The sequence below is a fragment of the Blennius ocellaris genome (genome assembly GCF_963422515.1).
Source record: "Blennius ocellaris genome assembly, chromosome: 2".
NCBI classification, from domain to species: Eukaryota; Metazoa; Chordata; class Actinopteri; order Blenniiformes; family Blenniidae; genus Blennius; species Blennius ocellaris.
In genome coordinates this window covers 19,053,024-19,071,726 of record NC_137651.1, presented here as the reverse complement: position 1 = coordinate 19,071,726, position 18,703 = coordinate 19,053,024, and the positions used below count along the sequence as shown (strand labels likewise).

Sequence of the window (18,703 nt, the reverse complement as noted above, 5' to 3'; positions counted from 1 at the left end):
AATGGAAAGGCCTAAAACAAAACCAAATACATGAGGGCGTTTTTAAAGTTGAAATACAGATTAACTGTAAATTTGAGCACGCTACGAAACATAAGGCCAAAGATCTTGGTTCAGTCACTCATTTAGACTTCAGTGTCAACATTTAGATGTTATTTTCACTGTTTTCATTGTCTTTTTTTCCCCTGAAAATAAAAGCTTTTTTTTAATGTGGCCAAAAAAATATAAATTAAGTTATATGCAATTAAAAATGTAAATATTTCAATAAGACAGAATTTCGAGTTTTGTCCTCTTTTCATACCATTTTATTATTCTGACAGCTCGATGGGTTGACAATGACGATATGCGGTATCACAACAGTTTCTAAACATAACGTGTCACAAAGTGTGCAGGAGGAGGAATGGCGTTAATAAAAAAACATGTTTCTGTGTCCAATGAACACAGTGCAATGTGCCGATCGTTTCGTTCTGCTGTTCTGCTCTTGTAACTAATTAAGACCAATAATGTTTGAAGTTTCTTCATAAGCGCAGGAATAATCATCCTGGTCAGTCGTGTCGGTGTTTGTGGCGCTAAACTGGACTGAGTTAAACGTTCCGAGAATGAAAGGCTGACGATGCACCTCTACTCCCGCTCGGCGATGGCGACCAGGTGGACTTCGACCTCGGCTTCTGACAGCGTCCTGCGGGACAGAGGAGGAGGAGGAGGAGGAGGGAAGATGACAAACACACCATAAAGGAAGTTAATCCAAGTTGGACACGAACGTGTGAAGTAATTTAACAGTTTCAACACATTCAAACGGTGGAGAAATGGCACTTGTGCGTTGTCGGATCACGCTTCACATTTGATTTATTTATTGCTTCTATTATAACTGAGCAATAAACAAGAGAAAATAAGACCTGAGTCGACCCCGAGTCCTTTAATTTAAAGTTTTGCACGAGCAAAAAGTGAAACATCTGCTTTTAGTTTAGGTTTTATAGTTTCTTCTTAATCTTATAACTTGGCAAATTCTAGTAATTGCAGAGATTTTATGTCTTCACATCAGCAGCAGAGAGAGAAAAAAAAAGAAGCAGAAGACCGGATCAAATTGACATTAAAATATAGAGTATATTCAATAAACACACTACAAAGACATGATCAGTCGGTAATGAGAGAATTGAACACACCCCTGACAACTTTAACTAATAATAGTGTCATAGGTGTCAGACACACAAAAAATATGATCATCAAGTAAACTGTGTGAGTGAAATAAAGTAGAAAAAAAAGCAGAGATACAATTAGGGTGATCTAGGAGGTTTGAGTTAAGAGTTTTACATTACCTGAACTTCGGTGTCTCTTTAGTGACAACGCCAATTTCCAGCTCGGTGGCTTTGAAATCCAAAGACAGGATGGAGGATAGACAAGATATTGCCATCTGGACACACAGGAGAGATAAAGTGAGGCGAATGGGCCCAAAAGAAACGCTGAACATGATTTCGGCCTTGAAATCTCAAGTACACCTCCTTCCACCCTCCACCCGCTTCAATTCTGTGGGAGTTTCACAGAACATACAGTCCAGCTTGAGCTCTACAGGGCCAACCCAGCAAAACAACATCAGAGGGAGATAATATTATAGGAATACATCCTTAAAATCTTCTCAATTGAAGCAGTGTTTTTCTACAAAATCTTGTCGAAGCAACATTTGTCAACTGAAAGTGTGAAATCTGTGCTGTTCTTCGATGTGAATCTTTTAACTTCACATTTGATTTTCTGCAACTTTCACTCTTTCAGGAAGTTAATTCTGCTTGCAGAAAAAAAAAATAATTTCACTGCTGAATCCTTCTGCAAATGTTTGTTTCAGTCGCCAGTGAAACACGCAATGAGCAAATTATAAATAGCAAGTAGTGAAATTGAAAAAACTTTGGTGAAGGGTCTCAGACATTCTTCCACTTTTTGCAAAGTCATTTGAAGTCATGATGAAATTCGATGAAACCCGACACAGCCACACAGAAAAAGATACCGAACGCTTCATTTTTCGTGTTCAGTAAAAGTGGACTGACCGGCTCCCGCTTGGACTGAAAAGGAGCACATCAATAATTCATTCATGAGACTGTCGCACAGCCCGTTCCATCTGGGTTGGGTGGCTGTACCTGCACCGCCCTGTCGTGGGTCAGGTCGGGCTTTTTCTTCAGCTTCTTCTCCAGGTAGCTGTTGGCCTCCGTCTGCTTGGCTCCGACCGCAGTGGCTCTGAAGCCGCAATAGTAGCCGGCAGGGTCACATTTGAACAGGACGGGACCCTGCTGGGGGTCGATCGCCACCATGATCATACCTGAGAGCAGAAGTCACACTGTGAGGTCGACAGGAGACGCGACCACACGCAGATGTTTCTAAAAGATAATAAGTAAAGTGGAGTTTTCAGATGGTTGGTGAACATAACTACCAAGGAAACGAAGCTTATGTCTTCACCAGGTGCAGGTTTTGCAGATGGACTCACAATGATTCTAAACCATTTGAATTCAAAAATCACATTTTCTTTCACGGTCAAAGTCTCTTTTTCAGAGAAATAATGTTTGTTTCAACCCCCTCCCCCCCAAAAAAAATCTCATTATGATCAAAAACTCTCTTTTCCAAAATAGTCCAGGCCAAGAATTTTGATTTCATATTGAACATGAATCTATGAGCAGAGAGTAATCCCCGCACTCAATCAACTATATTTATTCCTTCTGTGATTTGGACCATTTATTTATTTATTTATTTATTTATTTTACTTTCACATACCGCCCCAACTCTTATGAACAGCTCAGGGACGTGACTCCAGCAGAGGCGGGTTGCCGTTACTCACAGCAGCCGAGAGGCCTCATCTCAGCGTTCTGGGTGTAAACCTGGGAGATGTCGGCCAACCTGCGGCACAACACGTCTGCAGGGATGTCGTAGCCAAACTTATATTTCCACTCTCCGGCCTCCACTCGGGCCCGGTGAATCTGCGAGCGGCCGTCCGCTGCGAGCAAGGAAAGTGACGTTAAATACGTGTCAGGTATTGAACCATTCTGACGTTTCACGTATGAGTGGAACTCAGCAAGCAGCAAATCAGGCGCAAGCTGTTACTTTTAAGCTTCAGCTTGCATAACATCCAAATGCATTTTTATCTCCAAAAGTACATATTTGACAGTTATTATTCACTCTGGGCCTCAGCTTATCGCATTTGATTACCAAAACCAAAGAATTCTTGATTCCCTGGTCTTTGCAACGTGTGGAAAACGTACCATTGTGTCCGGTCATCACACAACCGATGCGCGGAGTCAGTTTGAACAAGTTGGTCACGGTGGACGAGTCCAACAACTTGTCCTGCACACACACACACACACACACACACACACACACACACACACACACACACACACACACACACACACACACACACACACACACACACACACACACACACACACATCCATAACACTGTCTCCACCATGCAATAGCATTATGCTTGTATTTACTCTGCATCGTCATGCAAGCACAAAACCAACATAATTAAGTTATTAAATTCTGCAGATTAGGCAAAAATGTGCATTTACAAAAAAATTATGCATGTATTTATGTAGATCATGCAAACAATGTGCTAAATGTGTTTTTCATTTATTATATCTCATGTATTGTTATTCTAAATCTTGAGGATATGATCGAACCTGTGGTTTCTTATCTTTTTTTCAGTTTCACACCGCATGCAAGTGGTGATAATCACATTGCTAATTTAAAAAGCATCAACACACAAAAAAACACTAAAAAGTTCAGAACCAAATTCAGATTAGTTTTATTTTGTATTTGTTTGTGACTTCTGTGAATTTTGTGGAAAATCAAATGATCTTTGACGTGTTAATGTGAATCTGTGGTCAAGTTCCAGCTTTTTGCAGATTTAATGTGGCATAAGCTTGGCTTCATAGTTTGGCTTCACTTCACATCATCATCATCCTCATCTTACTGTCTATGTGTGTGTGTGCGTGTACAAAACAGCTTACTGGTATTTTCTTTTGCGTGACCACCACAGCGCTGTCTGTGCCTCGGATCCCCACCGATGTGAGGCCACTGTGAGAGATGGCTTTGAAGGCGTACTCTGCATGATGCCACACGCCACAGAAAACATGCACACACAAAAAAGGAACAGTTTGAGCACAAAGACAAAAGAAGATAGATATTTGTGATGTCTTGGAAAGAGACACTTAAAAACAAGAAACCACAGAGACACAAAATGTTAGAATATTAGTAGAGATACACAGAAAATGGACAAAAAAAATTACAAATGTTAAATTTCAATGAAAAAATTATTAATATTACAAAAAAAAGAAGACCCATAATATTCACACGAAAACTCTTGAAACCATTTCCAGGAAATGCAAGAATGCCTGAAGTTCAAAAAGGACAAAAGTAGAGCCAAAAGAGATAGAATTAACACAAAAATGAGACAATGTTGCATAAGAACACTATGGAATAACACACATCTATGTAAGGCTACTTTAAAAGAGATCAACCAACTCCAGAAAGTTGGAAATTGAGAAGAGAACGACTAAAATATGCAAAATCCAAGTGGATTAATTGCATACAGGAAATGATAGTTAAAAACAGAGAATAGACGGGAACAGAAACGATCAGATTGTGCGTCTTTTTTTGGGGGGTGGGGGGTGGGGGGGGGGGGGGGGGGGTCGCAATTCAAAAGTATTCCAAACGCTAAAGGGGGGTTAAATACAATCCCTGACGAACTGAATCTTTAGTAGACAATAGACAGTAGAGTGAGCTTGGAGGCAGTTATGAAGTGACTTTACGCGCAAAGAAAAGCGCGTGGAGTTGCGCACGAAGGCGCTCCAGACAGATTGATCGACGGCACCGACTTCATATTGTTTCTCAGGAATGGGTTTAATATGCAGAAATGTGGTTGGAACAGTGTGTTCAGGTCTCTTACCGACTTGGTAGAGGCGGCCCTCCGGAGAAAAGATGGTAATGTGTCGATCGAAACCTGCGTTGGAGCCGCGCGACATTTTTCCCTGACCTCGGGTGAACCTGGAATACTTTAACGTTTTAAAAAAAATTCACAACTGGCTTTACGAATGTTACCAGTCAAACAACATGTCCGCCTTTCTGCTGAATAACACAGAGTATTAAGGAGTAACTTCCTCCAATGACTTTTTTCTTTTCTTTTTACTTTCTCTTTCATTTGTAGGAGAGTCGCGTCTAAATGACTCGGTGTTATGAAGAATTCTGCATGACTGCTGGAAACTCCCCCCCAAACTGAAAACATGTCATGAAACACTAACATTTGGGGGAGAAAAACAAATTTGATCATGACTTGTTACCTCAGATCCAAACAATATGTGACTCTAAAGGGAAAATGCATTCAATAGCAGGCGATTTGACGTAATGATTTAGATCCACAGCTTTTATTAACCCCATAGCGTCTTGAACGTTAACATATATTCACCTAAATATATTATGAGTAATGCAACACGCTGTTTTTATAGTGTGTGTTGTGCAATAGAATAGGAAGAAACATTTTTCGCGGACGAAAGGAGGAGAAGACAAGAATCGCCATAACCCGCGTTGCCAGGTCTGAGAAATAAAACCAGATAAACAGACAATATCATACTTTAAAATATGCCCATATAACACAATGTACGCTGCTTGAAGCCTCTGCAGAGTTGCCGTCACTCCAAAGTGTCTTATAATATTTACAAAATAACCTAACACGGTGAACTACAATTTGAATTTGTGAGACTATCAACTATGTTGATTGTCATCAGTTGAATGGCCTTTAATGGCATACGGTATATTATTAGGCTTGTCTCGGAGATTTGTTCGTGGAATCAGATCCAAAAGATCGTTTTTTGTTCATATTCATAACATGATTGTGATGTGTATTCATTGTTAAAATGCATTTATTTTACATAACCCTGATTGGTTTAAATTGGTGAACAAAATGTAACCTGCTGCAACTCTTATATGGACCTGGCAACCTTGTGCACACCTGCAAATAACAGCAGGAAAAATTAATAATTAGTTTTATGTAACTGCAAACACTTGTATTTAGTGATTATTTGGTGTACACGTTTAAGCCTATTAGTGTTTTGAACTGATCATCACTACGTGGTGGGATCTGTCCGTCTTCATGCGATGGGGAGGGGGGGGGGGGGGGGGGGTAGTTCCACCGCCGTGCAGAACTCGTCATAACACCACAATCGCTGAGTGATTTTATTGGATGGCATCGACAAGTAAGTTGAGCCACTTTACCAGTCTGACTTGCCCTTGAGGTTTTGGATTGAATTACAAACTGGCTTTTTTGGAGGCAGTTCTGCAGAGAGCGTCGGGAAGGGAGGGGCAAGTGAGTGTGTGTGAGTGAGTGTAAGAGTGTTTGAATGGACCGTGGACTGTCAGGTCCCTCTCTGCTGTCATTTAGCTGCTGGTGGCCCCCAGGCTCAGTGTCCTACAGCCCAATGTCAGGACGCAGGGTGGGTTTCTGTCTGAGCGAGAAGAAGCGCAGGAAGCTGAATCTGGACGCGTTCGCGGAGTTCTGCGCGTAAGTGCTCTTTTATTTCTCCACCACAGCGTAAATTATTCACCTTTCAGGAACCCCTGAAACCCTTCTCCTCCACAGATACCAAACTAAACAATCCCGATCAGGGTGAACAAGCGCAATACTTCAAGTAGAAGTGTGTGTTATTGTAACAGAGTACACAGTTGTGTAACTCTTTATGATCAACAATAAATATGAATATGCAATCGTTTGAACTTTTTTTTTTTTTTTTTTCTTACACTTTACTGTTTCTGCAGGAGTCATGGAGTGGAAGTGCTGGAGGTGGGTGTTTTTCCTCACATGAACTCTGTGATACTTTTCTGACCTTTACACTAAAGCACCTGCAAATCGTGAGTAGGAGGAGAGACAATTCGTGTTTTTGTTCTTTAACCATACCTGCTTGAAGGAGTGGCTCAGCTGTTACAACGTTGTGCACTGTGGCCAGACTGAGCTCCAGAATGTTCAACGAAACTTTAACTCTTAGTGTTTCTGAAGCTACGTCAGCCAAAAATAGGTTAGATATACCGTATTTTCGAATAAATACACACATTCTCGCAGATTTAATTTAGCATAAGACAGTGTTTATCTCACCAGCTTTAAATCGACCGAAGGCAAATTATAAATAGCAAACTGTGTTAAAGAATTTACTGGTTGTGAGTGGTGTTGCATGTTTTTTTATATAGGCATCTTAGTTAGGTGGGGTTTTTTTTATTTTCTCTTTTAAAATAACAATAGTAGCAATTGCAGCAGCTAAGAGAAAGCGCACTCACTGACACACATGTGTCACATACAGATGTCCACAACTTAATCGGTGTCACAGCCACCTGCAACCACCCGCCATATTGTGTTTACTGCTACGACCAGATACACCTGATTGGAGCTGCATATGTATTGAACTACATGTGAATATCAGGACAGGAACGCCGAAATAAGGCACACATTCCTTTATTTTCAGGAATTTATCATGGTTTATCATGAATATTCAAGAAGAATGTATTTTTCTTTCAGTCTCCTCTTTAAAGTGGTGCCGATACGTTTAATGTATTTGCCATATATTCAAATTCAGAGAGTGTAATGAAATTGACTCTACCGGAGTGAACTTATTATAACAAGCTTCAGTAAGATCGGCTGTGCAGTTTGCTTGTCCAACTTGTCCAAAAGTTTGTTGAGGTAAAGCTTCAAGTAAGAGTTGGGAAACTTAGATTTTTTTTTTAAGGATGTGTCTGATAACTAATAACCCATTCAAAAACCCTGAGACGTGGTGAAATGTCATCATATTAGTTCAAAAACTGAATTTAATGCATTTGCAGTGATTTTGTGTGTAGTATTTCAATATGATAGAATATAATCTACACACAAGAAAGTCAGGTGTTTTATGGGTGATAGATTATTTCTTTGATATAATCATGCCTCATGTCAATAGATTTTATACATATAAAGTTTATTTTCTTTTAAACTGGTGCCACATTTGTGAGGAACCTGCAGAGCTGAAAATGTTCCAAATCTTCTCTTCTGATAACAAACAATTTTCCTTTGCTGTTTGACTCTTATCCAGTGTCATTTGATGGATCAGAGTAGAAACAAGACGTGTGTCCTTTAAAAGAAAATAAATGTTTTTTACTGTTAAATAAGAGTTGTTGTTTTTCTTTTTTTTTGCCAATACGCATTGTTACAACAACGAACCAAACACAAATCCCCATACTCTGTGTGAGTGTTTCTTTTGCTTTAACCTGCCAGATTGACCTCACGCAGTCGCTGGGAACTCAGGGGCCGTTTGATATAATCGTCCACAAGCTGTCTGACGTGATTGTGGAGGCGGAGCATGACAGCCAATCACAGCAGCTCCTCGACAACTTTCAGGTGATTCTGCGCAAACTAACTGTTCATCTTTTCATCCCCAAAAAAAGATCCCAGATCCACACAGCAGTTGGGTGAAAGTTTGGACTGAAATGGAGAATAGAGCTTCTGCATATTTTACCATTGATATGACCTGAAATCATCATTTACTTTTTACAAATACAGTGTTTACTGCTGTTACGCAGATTTCCAGTGTCGTCATGTCCGTAATTATATTTTCCACAGTGTTCAAGGCTTGATTTCCTCCCCTTGTTCATGAGATGCACTCTGTCATGCACTCTTTCCTCTTCCACAAATGGCAGAGCTACATTTCAGCTCACCCCAGAACCATCCTGCTGGACCCGCTGCCCGCCATGATCCGACTCCTCGACCGCTTCGTCTCCTGTCGGATAATGAGCAAGCTGCGCAATTCGCTGCGGGGTAAATTGCAGCCCCGCAGGCGTAAATCCTGCAGCCTGCAGCTTGATAAACATTTGTCCGCTGCTCTCTGTTTCTGCAGACTGGTGTATCTGCAGTCCTCCTTACCTGGAGATCCACAGTGACACGGATCTAACGTCCATTCAACCGACTGTCATCAGCCAGGACTTGAGCTTCCCACTCAGTCAGTCTCACACCATAATAAACAACAGCTTTCTTTTTTTTTTACACGTCCTTCCCAAACAGCACATAAAACAATTCAGCTTCTTTTTTTTTTTTTTCCTCCTCCTTTTAATCCCAGTTTGTAAAACCAGAGTAGCACACGGTTCACTTTCTCATGAGGTAAGTGGTTCATGTTTCTGCCAAAGATCAATAAACTCCAGTTTGGTTAATCATTTATCGGATGAAACAGCATAGTGACACGTCAAATTTTACAGGAAAAGCCAAACCATTTCTTTGAAATTGTGCCATCAGTTTGTTGTATATTTGCTCTCTGTCTGTTGGTTGTCTGTGTTGCAGATGTCTCTGATCTTCAGTGCGGACGGCCTGGCCGATATTCGTCCGCCCTGTGTGCTCCAGAGCTTCGTGAACCACGGGGCGGTTCTGCACAAAGTGTTTGTGGTAGGAGACCGACACTACTGCGTCGAGAGGCCCTCCGTCAAGAACTTCCCTCCTGGTCCATGTGGTCAGTTGACACTCATATAATTCTCTAAATCTCTGTCGAAATAATTCAACATTCTGTTATGCTCCCTCTTTCCTTGTTTCACCATGTCTTAATAATACATTTTATTTATATGCATGGGTTCAGGACATTGAAGGTCATTGTACGTGATAAACGTGTTTGAAGACAGTTTGGGAAAAAAACAAGTTAAAGACATTCGGATTTGCAGTCAACCATCCTTCAGTATGAATCTGAGATATAAAATTGTCCAGGGTTGTAGTGTTTTGAATGTCGGCTGAGAGGGAGTTCATGAATCGTGGTCAAGCAGGATGCGTGCAAACTTTTTCTCTCAAGGATGAACTGGTTATAGCTCCATGGGCAAAGAAACTAATTCTCATTATTCAAGACAATGCATTCATTTTCTTGCTTCAAATGTGGTAAACGCATACCTATCTAGTCAGAATGTCAATGTCACGTTAAGCTTTGTGAAATTCTTACTAACTAAAGATGAAACGTTACACTGACTCGCACATTTTGTCTGCAGTTAGAATTCTCCCTTCTGAACTAACATGAGTATCAGCTGCAACTTTGCTGGTTGTCAGAGACATATATAACATGGCAATTGGAGTTTTATGTTTCATTGATTTCTCTTTGCTTCTAGACAGAGAAACTATCTTCTTCAACAGCCATCACGTGTCCAAACCCGAGTCGGTTTCGGACCTGACAGCCGTGAGTATCTTCTGAGCTACACGTCCAGTATAAACTCTAAATCTGGGACCTCGAGGGGATCCACCCACTTTTTTTCTCTTTAATTTCTAAAGTTGGATGAGCAGATGCCATACCTTCCTCCTCCCAGCTCGGAGGCCGTGTCAGCCCTGGTCAAGGAGCTCCGGGTCCAGCTGGGCATGGCTCTGTTTGGCGTCGACGTCATCATCGACATACGCACACACACGCTCACCGTCATCGACATCAACATCTTCCCGGGTATGTATGCAGTGGTATTGTGCAGAATTCACTTGTACATTTGCAGTAGCTGTAGATATGTGTGAACACTAGGTGGCGGTATAACCTCGGTTGATGGTTAGCTCAGAGCCGAAGAGGTGAGTTTGCACAGACTGTGTAGGGCAGGATTGTGGAACATAAGGCCCGAGAGCCAAAACTGGCCCACAAGAGTCTCCAATTCTGACCAAATCACAAAGCAGCAAAGGGTAAAAATGTCAAATAAAACTTTGATTATCTTGGTGTAGGTGAAGGATGCTCACTGTATATCACTATATCACAGCAACACTCATTTAGGATCAATGTTGTTTTATGCCATTATAGGTAAGGATGTAGTTGAAGTATCTGGACATTTAATAGCAGTGGCTCAAGTTAGACATGAGTAGAAGAAGAGTGAGGGGTTTGCATCAGGACCCGCAGTGTCTGATCCTGCCATGAGTTTATCTGATTTTTCCTTCCCACTTTTAATTTTGAAGTAAATAAACAAGTTTGAAAAGCTGCCATAATCAAATAAATGAATGAATAAACAAATGAAAAAATATAAAAGTAAATGCAAGTTCACACAGAATCATAATCTTTCCATGTGAATTTAACTGAAATATGCTGCTTAATGAGACACAAAGTGCTTGATGTTGTGGTTTTAGAATTACTCGCCTGCATAGAGAGTGATTTAAACTATGGATGTGTGAGGTTTGCAGCCCAACATAGAGAGGCGCTGATGTACTGACGGTACTGTTTTCTCTGACAGGCTATGAGGGAGTGCCCCAGTTCTTCTCCTCGCTGCTCAGCCACATCAAGACACTGTTGGACAGCCACACCTCCATCATGGCCCCGACCTCGAGTTCGCCTGAGAAGCAGCAGCTAGCGTTCGAGTGACCTCAAGAGTTTTTTCAGTTTAACAAATGGACGAAGAAAACGACAATTGTTATGTTTGGGTTTTTTTTTGGTTTGTTTTCTTAAGCTATCTGGAATCGGACTCCCTCACAATAATAACTTTGCGCCGCTAATTTCCACATAACAAGCCAGACGAGACTGTTTGATACACTTTCCGTTTATTGATCGACAGGTAGCGTAGAGGAAGTTACAGCAGGCACAAAATACAGCACTCTGATTGGCCATTAATATTACAAATGACGATTTATTTTATTGGGTTTTTCCTGTTCGAAATGTCCTCTATGTCCACATATGCCCCCTGCCCTCCCCTTCACAGACATTTCTTTCTTGCTGGTTTGTACGGTACATTTTGTGGAAACGTTTTGCACTTCTATAAAAAACAAAACAAAACCAAAAAAAAACAATACATTCATTTTTCAGTTATTCTTCAGTGAACAAACATCTGCTCTTTGGAATAGACATTAATACGCTGATAGGTGTCAACTGATAATAATGTGTTATTATCATGTTTACACAAGCTGACCGGCCACTTTGTGTGTAAGATCACATAAAGGTACTGTAAATCCTGAATGTGTAGAAAAAGGAGAGATTATACTTTTAATATGAGTACCATATGAAGCACTTTGATTACATATTAAAATGCATTAAATAATGTATTACTTGGCTAATTATTGCATTCACATGTGCTGTTGTCTATATTGTCTTATTGCAGTAAAAAGGGCCTCCAGCGGTCACCCTGTGAAACCTGCTCTCCAGTGTCCTCTTGGGGGCGCTGTTGCTTTATTATTCTCTATGACCTTGGCTTACAGACCACATATTTCATACAGTATATATATACACACATGGAATGACAGCAGTGAAAACTGTGATGCAACAATACCGGGCATTTATCAATGTTATTGTCACCAAAAGACGACAAAATGGCTTTAGTGTCTTCCTCCTCCTCCTCCTCCTCCTCCCCCTCATCTCCTCCTCCTTGGCTTGTTAAGATAAGAGTGCAAAGCTGGCTGAGAACCTGAGGTGGCACTTTTAGACCTTATAATCTCTAAGCACATCGCAGCCTGTCACCACCACGTGAAAAAGACAAGCTTGACACCTGACGCGCGCGTCGGTGTGCAGATTTAACAGCGTTTTGCTCTCGTGCCACCCCGGTTCATTTTACAAACAGTCTGATTTTAACAGTGCATGAGCCAAATGAAACACACGCCGCATCACTACTTTTTCATCAAAGAAATGAAGAGGAGATAATGACTTACTCCCTGTGTAGAAAGATCAGTAGAACATGTTAACAGTCGGAACAGCTTACACTTGTAGTGGCTATCAATTATTGCACAAAATATATATTAAATTACAGATATTACTTTGCAGGGGAATTTCAGTGAGAGTGCTGAATGCTCTGCATCCATTTACAACTGCAGTGAAATCACCCGTTTACCTCACAAATATGTTTCACAGGTACTGAGACAGTGACGGACACAAACTTTGAGAACCCCGGGAAAACTCTTGTCTCTTTTTTCTGGACAGAAAAGTGCACACTCTCGCTGCGAAACAGTGACAGCTTCCCCCGGGGAAGTCTAAAAGTAGAAATGAAACAATCACATGTATGACTTCTACTCATGTCCATTAACAGATTTACGTCTAAAGACATTTTCTCTGAGTGCTGAAGGGACTTGAAGGCTCTTAAATGGGGAACGTGTGAGCTGAGTGTGTGACTGTGAATGCAACAAAGGGTTTCTGTCAGTCTGCTGTGTGCTTGTGTGCGTGTGTGCGTGTGTACGTGTGTGTGTGTGTGTGTGTGTGTGTGTGTGTGTGTGTGTGTGTGTGTGTGTGTGTGTGTGTGTGTGTGTGTGTGTGTGTGTGTGTGTGTGCGTGTGTGTGTGTGTGCGCGCGCATGTGTGTGTCTCATCCTCGACGAAGTTCCCTCAGCTCTGCAGCGACTTTGCGCAGCTCAGCTTCAATCTCCAGCAGCTCCTGTGGGATGAGGAAAAAAAGGAGAATGCATGTATTAAATTCAGCCATAAGAAGTGAATGACAGCTGTGTATGTGTATGTGTGTGGGTGTGTGTGCGTGTGTGTGTTGAACTATTATTCTGCTTTAACAAGTTCATGATGAGAATAATGTGATGACTGATGCCATTTTTTTTGGTTTTTAATCCTCCAACACGTCAGTGGGACACTCATTAAGCATGGAGTTGGAACATGTTGTGTTGAATCCACATGGCTAAAGGCAGAAAGGACGGAACGCGGGAGCTTCTACTGTAGCTTCAATGTTGAGACACAGCATGGACCGGTGCTTCACACACATTGATCCAGGTTCAGGCCAAATGGAGCCGAAGCCCAACTAAAAGCAGTTCAAGGACAAGATGCAATCATGACCACAAGAGAAATAATTTTCCTAACCCAACATGAAGTGATCAAGAACGTTTCTCACCTCTTCTCAAACTAAAGGGGGGGGGGGGGGGGGTTGAGGTAATATACTGATAACAAGTCACCAGAAAGAGTGGGGGTGAACAAGAATACGTGTGCAACCTTGACTCTAATGAAAACAGATTGAGGTCATTTATTCACCTCAGAAAAAACAGATCTGTTGGCTATTAGTTCGATCAAAATGAAAAGAAAGGAGTTATTGTGGTACATTTCTGAAGATACGAATGAGTGATGTAGGTCCATTCTTTACCTTTCATATACCGGGAATTATTGAGATCAAACTAACAATACTAAAGAGTGAGAGTGGTGGAGATGAATTGGAATCTCTGATCTGAGTTTGAGTTCCTTTCAAGAACTTACCTCTCCTTCGTCTCCTTCTGCATCATCCTCTTCGTTGACATCGTCTTCCTCCTCTTCCTGCCCGTCCTCATCCTCTCTGACGTATTCCTCCTCCTCGTCATCCTCGCCCTCTCCGTTTTCCTCCTCTTGCTCCTCTTCCTCGTCCTTGTATCTCTCGCGCTCAAACTGTCTGGTGGCCTCGTCGCTGGCCTTCTCCAACATCCTCTTCTGCTGCGGCACCTTCACCTCCTCGCCAGCTTCCTCCTTCTTTTGAACTTCATTCTCCTCTTTCTCGCTGGGCTCCTTCCCCTCTTCACCCTCAGCCTTCTTCGCGTCCTCGTTCCCTGCCTCCACGGCCTCCTCCTTCCCGCCCTGCACCTCCTCCTCCTCCTGCACCCGCTTCATCTTCCTGACCAGTTCGTCCAGCTCCTCCTGCTTATCCTTCCTCTCCCTCTCCTGCTCCGTCTTGCTCTTGCTGTCTCGCTCTTTGAGCAGCTCCTTCAGCTCCTTCTCCACTTTCTCCTTCTCCACCATCAGCTCCACCTCGTTCTTCCGCCGCTCCTCCATCCTCTGCTTCTCTGCGTCCTCCGCCACCTCCGCCACCTCCCCTTCCTTCTCTTTGTCCCGTTGCGGCTTCTTTTCATCCGCTGCCTTCTGCTCGGAGCCCTTCTGAGTTTTCCTCTCCTTCACCGCCTCGTAGCGTTTCTTCTTCAGCTCCTTGAGCAGCTCTTTGAGCTCCTCGTCGTTCTTCTCCTCGTCTCCTTTCTTGGTGATCTCTGCAGCCAGCAGCTCCTCCAGCTCCTTGGCTCGTTCCTCCTCGTCGTCCCTCCCTCTGTCTTCAATCCGTGGCTCCTCCATGATCTTCTCCTTGGTGTCGTCGTCGTCCGATTCGTCCCCCGTCTTGCCCTCCGCTTTTGCAACGTTGTCACTCTCGTCTTTCGCCTCCTCGTCGTGCTGCTCGAACTCGCTCTCGTCGTCAGCCAGGTTGTACTCCCTCGGAGAGTCCCGCTCCTGTTCCCGCTCTGCAAAAAGTCACATTACACGCATGTTTGTGTGATTGCAAAAAAAAAAAAAAAAAAAGAGGCGGGGAGTTTCTTTGTAATCGAGAGTTTTAAAAAGAAGGTTGGTGTGATTGTACCATCTTCAGCTAGTCTCTGCAGCTCCCTGAGAAGACCCTGATGTCTTTGCACTTCATCGAGTTCCTCTGCGGAAAACAATGAGATACAGCAACTTGATACAATAACACAAGCAACCACAACACAGCAGAGAGAAAACAAACACATTCTGTATCAGTAGTTTTTGGGTGAATCAAACATATTGCAAGTGAAACTGCAATAAGAAATGCTTCAGTTCAAACTCATCAATGTGGATTTTTCTTAAGAAATATGCTGTTTGTGTTCCCAACAACACCAACAACTGCAACTTTTTTGTGTGTATTTTTAATACATCCCCCCGTGACCCGGAATTCTATAACGTGGTTCAGCAGATAGCTTCATGGGAATGACTTTCTAAAAGATGCAACAATCTTTTTCAGGCTCTTTTCTAACATAAAAATCAACAATTTCTGTAAAAAAAAGAAAAAAAGAAAAAAAGAAAAAAAGAAATCACTCTGTAAAAGTGATGCACGTGTTCCCTGATAAATATGGTTTTTCACATAATTCCCCAAATCCTCGAGAAAAGGACTAAACTGCTGAACAAAAACTTTTCACAGACAACAAAGTTATAAAAAGTGAAATCCAGCCATGCCATGTAATTTTAAAGCAAACAAGACTGCAGGGTTGTTTGTTACCTGCTAGTTTTGGGCCACATTCGTGTTGCGACCCATCTTCATTCAGCGTCTCCTGGATAATACATTCAACCTAGTGCAGGACAAAGAAAACCATACAACACAATTTATTGTTTTAATAACGGTGTAATTACAACACACATACACGCACACCTAATTGGAAGAAGACATGAGAAATAGAGATTTGTTTCTGACCTTGGCATCGTTAAGGGGTGAGGTCACTGGCCGGCTTCCCACTGACATACAAAGCAAGGCGGGAGGAAAGAGAAGGAGAGATGTAAGGAATAGAGCATGATAGACATTTAAGTGGGGGGGAAAAACTGCACAGTTCGATAGTGGTCAGCAGTTTTGATTCAAAGAGGGACAACTGGCGGAATTAAGTCTCGGATTTAACTTTACCTTCAGGTTAACTGTTGAGTGTAAAATCCCCTGGAGATGTACATGTGAGTGTGTGTGTGTGTGTGTGTGATTGCCTGTGATGGACAGCTGACCTGTGCATGATGTACCAAACCTTTTCCCACAGCCAGCTGGGACCGGCTCTAAGCACGTGTGTGAACATAAGCTCACTAAAGAGGTATAGGCGACGCATCCCCCCCCAGGGGCGTGGGTGGAGCTGTTCCCTCATTAGAGTAAGCACAGTGTAAAGTGGCACAGCAAAAGAAGATTAACCCCTCGTCCTTCTCATTTATCTAAGATGCAAGGCTCCTCAGGTTGCTGCCAGACAAGAGCTAAAGCAGTCAGCAGTTCCTGAACCGTGACAGAACACTTTTTTTTTTTTTTTTTAAAGGAAGCATCGGGGCCCTTCCTATCAGAGGCACAAAATCTAAAAACAAGCCTAAATGTCAACTTGAACCACAATGCCTGTCCATCCTGCAGCCTGTAACCTTTTTCTCTTATCGCTACGTACAGGCGGAGGCACTACATATGGAACTTTATTCACTCCTGAATCTAAATGTCAGCCATGTCACTTTCTATTTGAAGAGATCTTTCAGTTTTCTGCCCATATGAACTCATTGGTATTATAGACGATGGCACTTTAGGATAAAAAGTTGTCAAATTACAATAGGCAGATTGAAAAAGTCAGAGTCTCTCCAAAGCGGATATCGCAGAAAGAATAAAAAAAAAAAAAAAAAAAAAAGAAGTTATGGATTGTATCTGAACTCTGTGGTGGGAGTCAGCTCACAGCCAGCTCAGAGCACACCGGGATCAATACAACTAATTGATACCTCTGGGCAGTGGTGCCATATGAGCTGCTTACCAGTCAACTATTATCGCTCTGTATGTCCACACGCACTCTGAGCTGGGACACTCTGGCCCCATAATTAATGCAATCAAGTGGCTTTGGTGGCGTCGGCTCGCCCTGCTGCCCACACGTTAGACGAATTCATGGCTAACAGGTCACAGAGTAAAGACCTGGACAATGCCTCTGTATAATTCCACCGGGTCAAACAAGTCATTTTGCAGTTTCAATTATTTTCTGGTTGTGTTCGGTTTTGTTTCTTGCTGTGGTACATCTTAGTGTAAATATATTAAGTACAATGTTGGGTTTCGTGCCACAGATGTCTTCATTTTCATTGTGGTATGAACACCTAAAGTGAAGACCTCCTGCATGCAGTGGTCATTTTCTATTTGCCACTTTATCCACCTCAGGGTCTTTCTGGAGGACATTTCTAGGGGTGGAAGTGTTTACACCCTGAACTGGTCCCCAATCCACCACAGGGAGATAGAAAGTCACTCACCGTCCTATTGACACTGAAATACATGGTTTTATAATGCGGGAGGAAACCAGAGTACTCGCACACAAAGGAATACATTTTGAAATACATCGTCATGTATAAATAAAACATTTCAAAGTGTGCAGTGTCACAATGCTATCGTTACATTTGTACTGCTCTTACTATTTGTTGCAGTTGTCCTGAGACATCTTATTATATTTGTTTTGCTCTGAGTGTTCCATGTGACTTTTTTTCCACTCCTTGATAGTTTAAGTATTTTTATTTGTTTGTTTGGCACTTCAGTTGCAATAACATGTCTCTTGATATCCCTTCAATAATGGCTCTTCTGCGTTTCATTGTACATTTGATTGATTTTGGTCACACATTTGTTTCCCTTAGACTGTGTTGGACTTATTGGATACTTCTCTGTTCATTTTATGATATATTTGTCCCTCCTTTGTCATGTAGTTCTCTAGTTTGAGTCTCAGTTTGATTTCTCTGCTCAATCCAGAATACAGGTGTTTTTTTTTGTGTGTGGTTTTTTGGGGGGGTTTTGTGGGGGGGGTCCTCTTGTGATCATAAACATTAAATCTATAATAACTTTAGCAGTGGTATATCATGTTCATTTTGTGGCACTTTTTTTTTCCTGTTCCTGTTACATGTTCTCATCTATGCCTTTTCTCTTCTTCTCATTAGAAAGATGTGATCGAGCTCTTTGTGGGGCACATCACAAGAAAGCCACTGGTACCATGTTGTTGTTGTTGTTGTTGTTGTTGTTGACAGTTTATAGCTGTGCAGTCCTCTTGCTGCACCAACTTCTGGTGCAAACTTGTATTGAAAGACAAAACGGGTAGGATAATCTGGACTATGGCAAGTTAACTAGCAGCACATCACATGTTTGACTTACGAATGACTTTGACTTGTGAATTTGCATTGAACAGAAAGATTACATAACCAACCTGAAAGGTTAACCCCTTAACATGAATCAGTCTCAAACCACTTGCGCAACTGTGGAGGATTAAGGATGCGCAATGGTGAGGTTCATAAACGGAACTGAGCCACTTCTTGGCGTTTGAT

General features: G+C 42.0%; 2 protein-coding genes across 2 annotated transcripts; one reads left to right on the top strand and one right to left on the bottom strand.

The window, feature by feature from the left end:
* Positions 1–318: 318 nt before the first annotated feature.
* Positions 319–5,148, bottom strand: LOC308143898 (proteasome subunit alpha type-6-like). The gene is made up of 7 exons (XM_080514840.1): positions 4,928–5,148; positions 3,990–4,084; positions 3,237–3,318; positions 2,816–2,971; positions 2,124–2,302; positions 1,314–1,408; positions 319–676 (listed from the first exon to the last, which is right to left on the bottom strand). The coding sequence occupies exons 1-7, from the start codon at positions 5,001–5,003 to the stop codon at positions 619–621; spliced, it is 741 nt and encodes a 246-aa protein (XP_080370966.1). The 5' UTR covers positions 5,004–5,148; the 3' UTR covers positions 319–618.
* Positions 5,149–6,452: 1,304 nt separating this feature from the next.
* Positions 6,453–11,824, top strand: LOC308141956 (inositol-tetrakisphosphate 1-kinase-like; the record flags this gene model as incomplete). Its single annotated transcript, XM_080512230.1, has 10 exons — positions 6,453–6,535; positions 6,790–6,814; positions 8,270–8,392; positions 8,692–8,809; positions 8,889–8,990; positions 9,108–9,148; positions 9,326–9,491; positions 10,129–10,196; positions 10,289–10,451; positions 11,215–11,824. The coding sequence occupies 10 exons, from the start codon at positions 6,453–6,455 to the stop codon at positions 11,340–11,342; spliced, it is 1,017 nt and encodes a 338-aa protein (XP_080368356.1). The 3' UTR covers positions 11,343–11,824.
* Positions 11,825–18,703: the final 6,879 nt, after the last annotated feature.

Coding starts and splice junctions, on each gene's coding strand:
- LOC308143898 (XM_080514840.1), bottom strand. CDS start 5,003: ATGTCGCGCGGCTCCAACGCAGGTTTCGATCGACACATTACCATCTTT. Junction 4,085..4,927: donor GGGCCGCCTCTACCAAGTCG/GTAAGAGACCTG, acceptor GGCATCATGCAG/AGTACGCCTTCAAAGCCATC. Junction 677..1,313: donor AAAGAGACACCGAAGTTCAG/GTAATGTAAAAC, acceptor TCTGTCCCGCAG/GACGCTGTCAGAAGCCGAGG.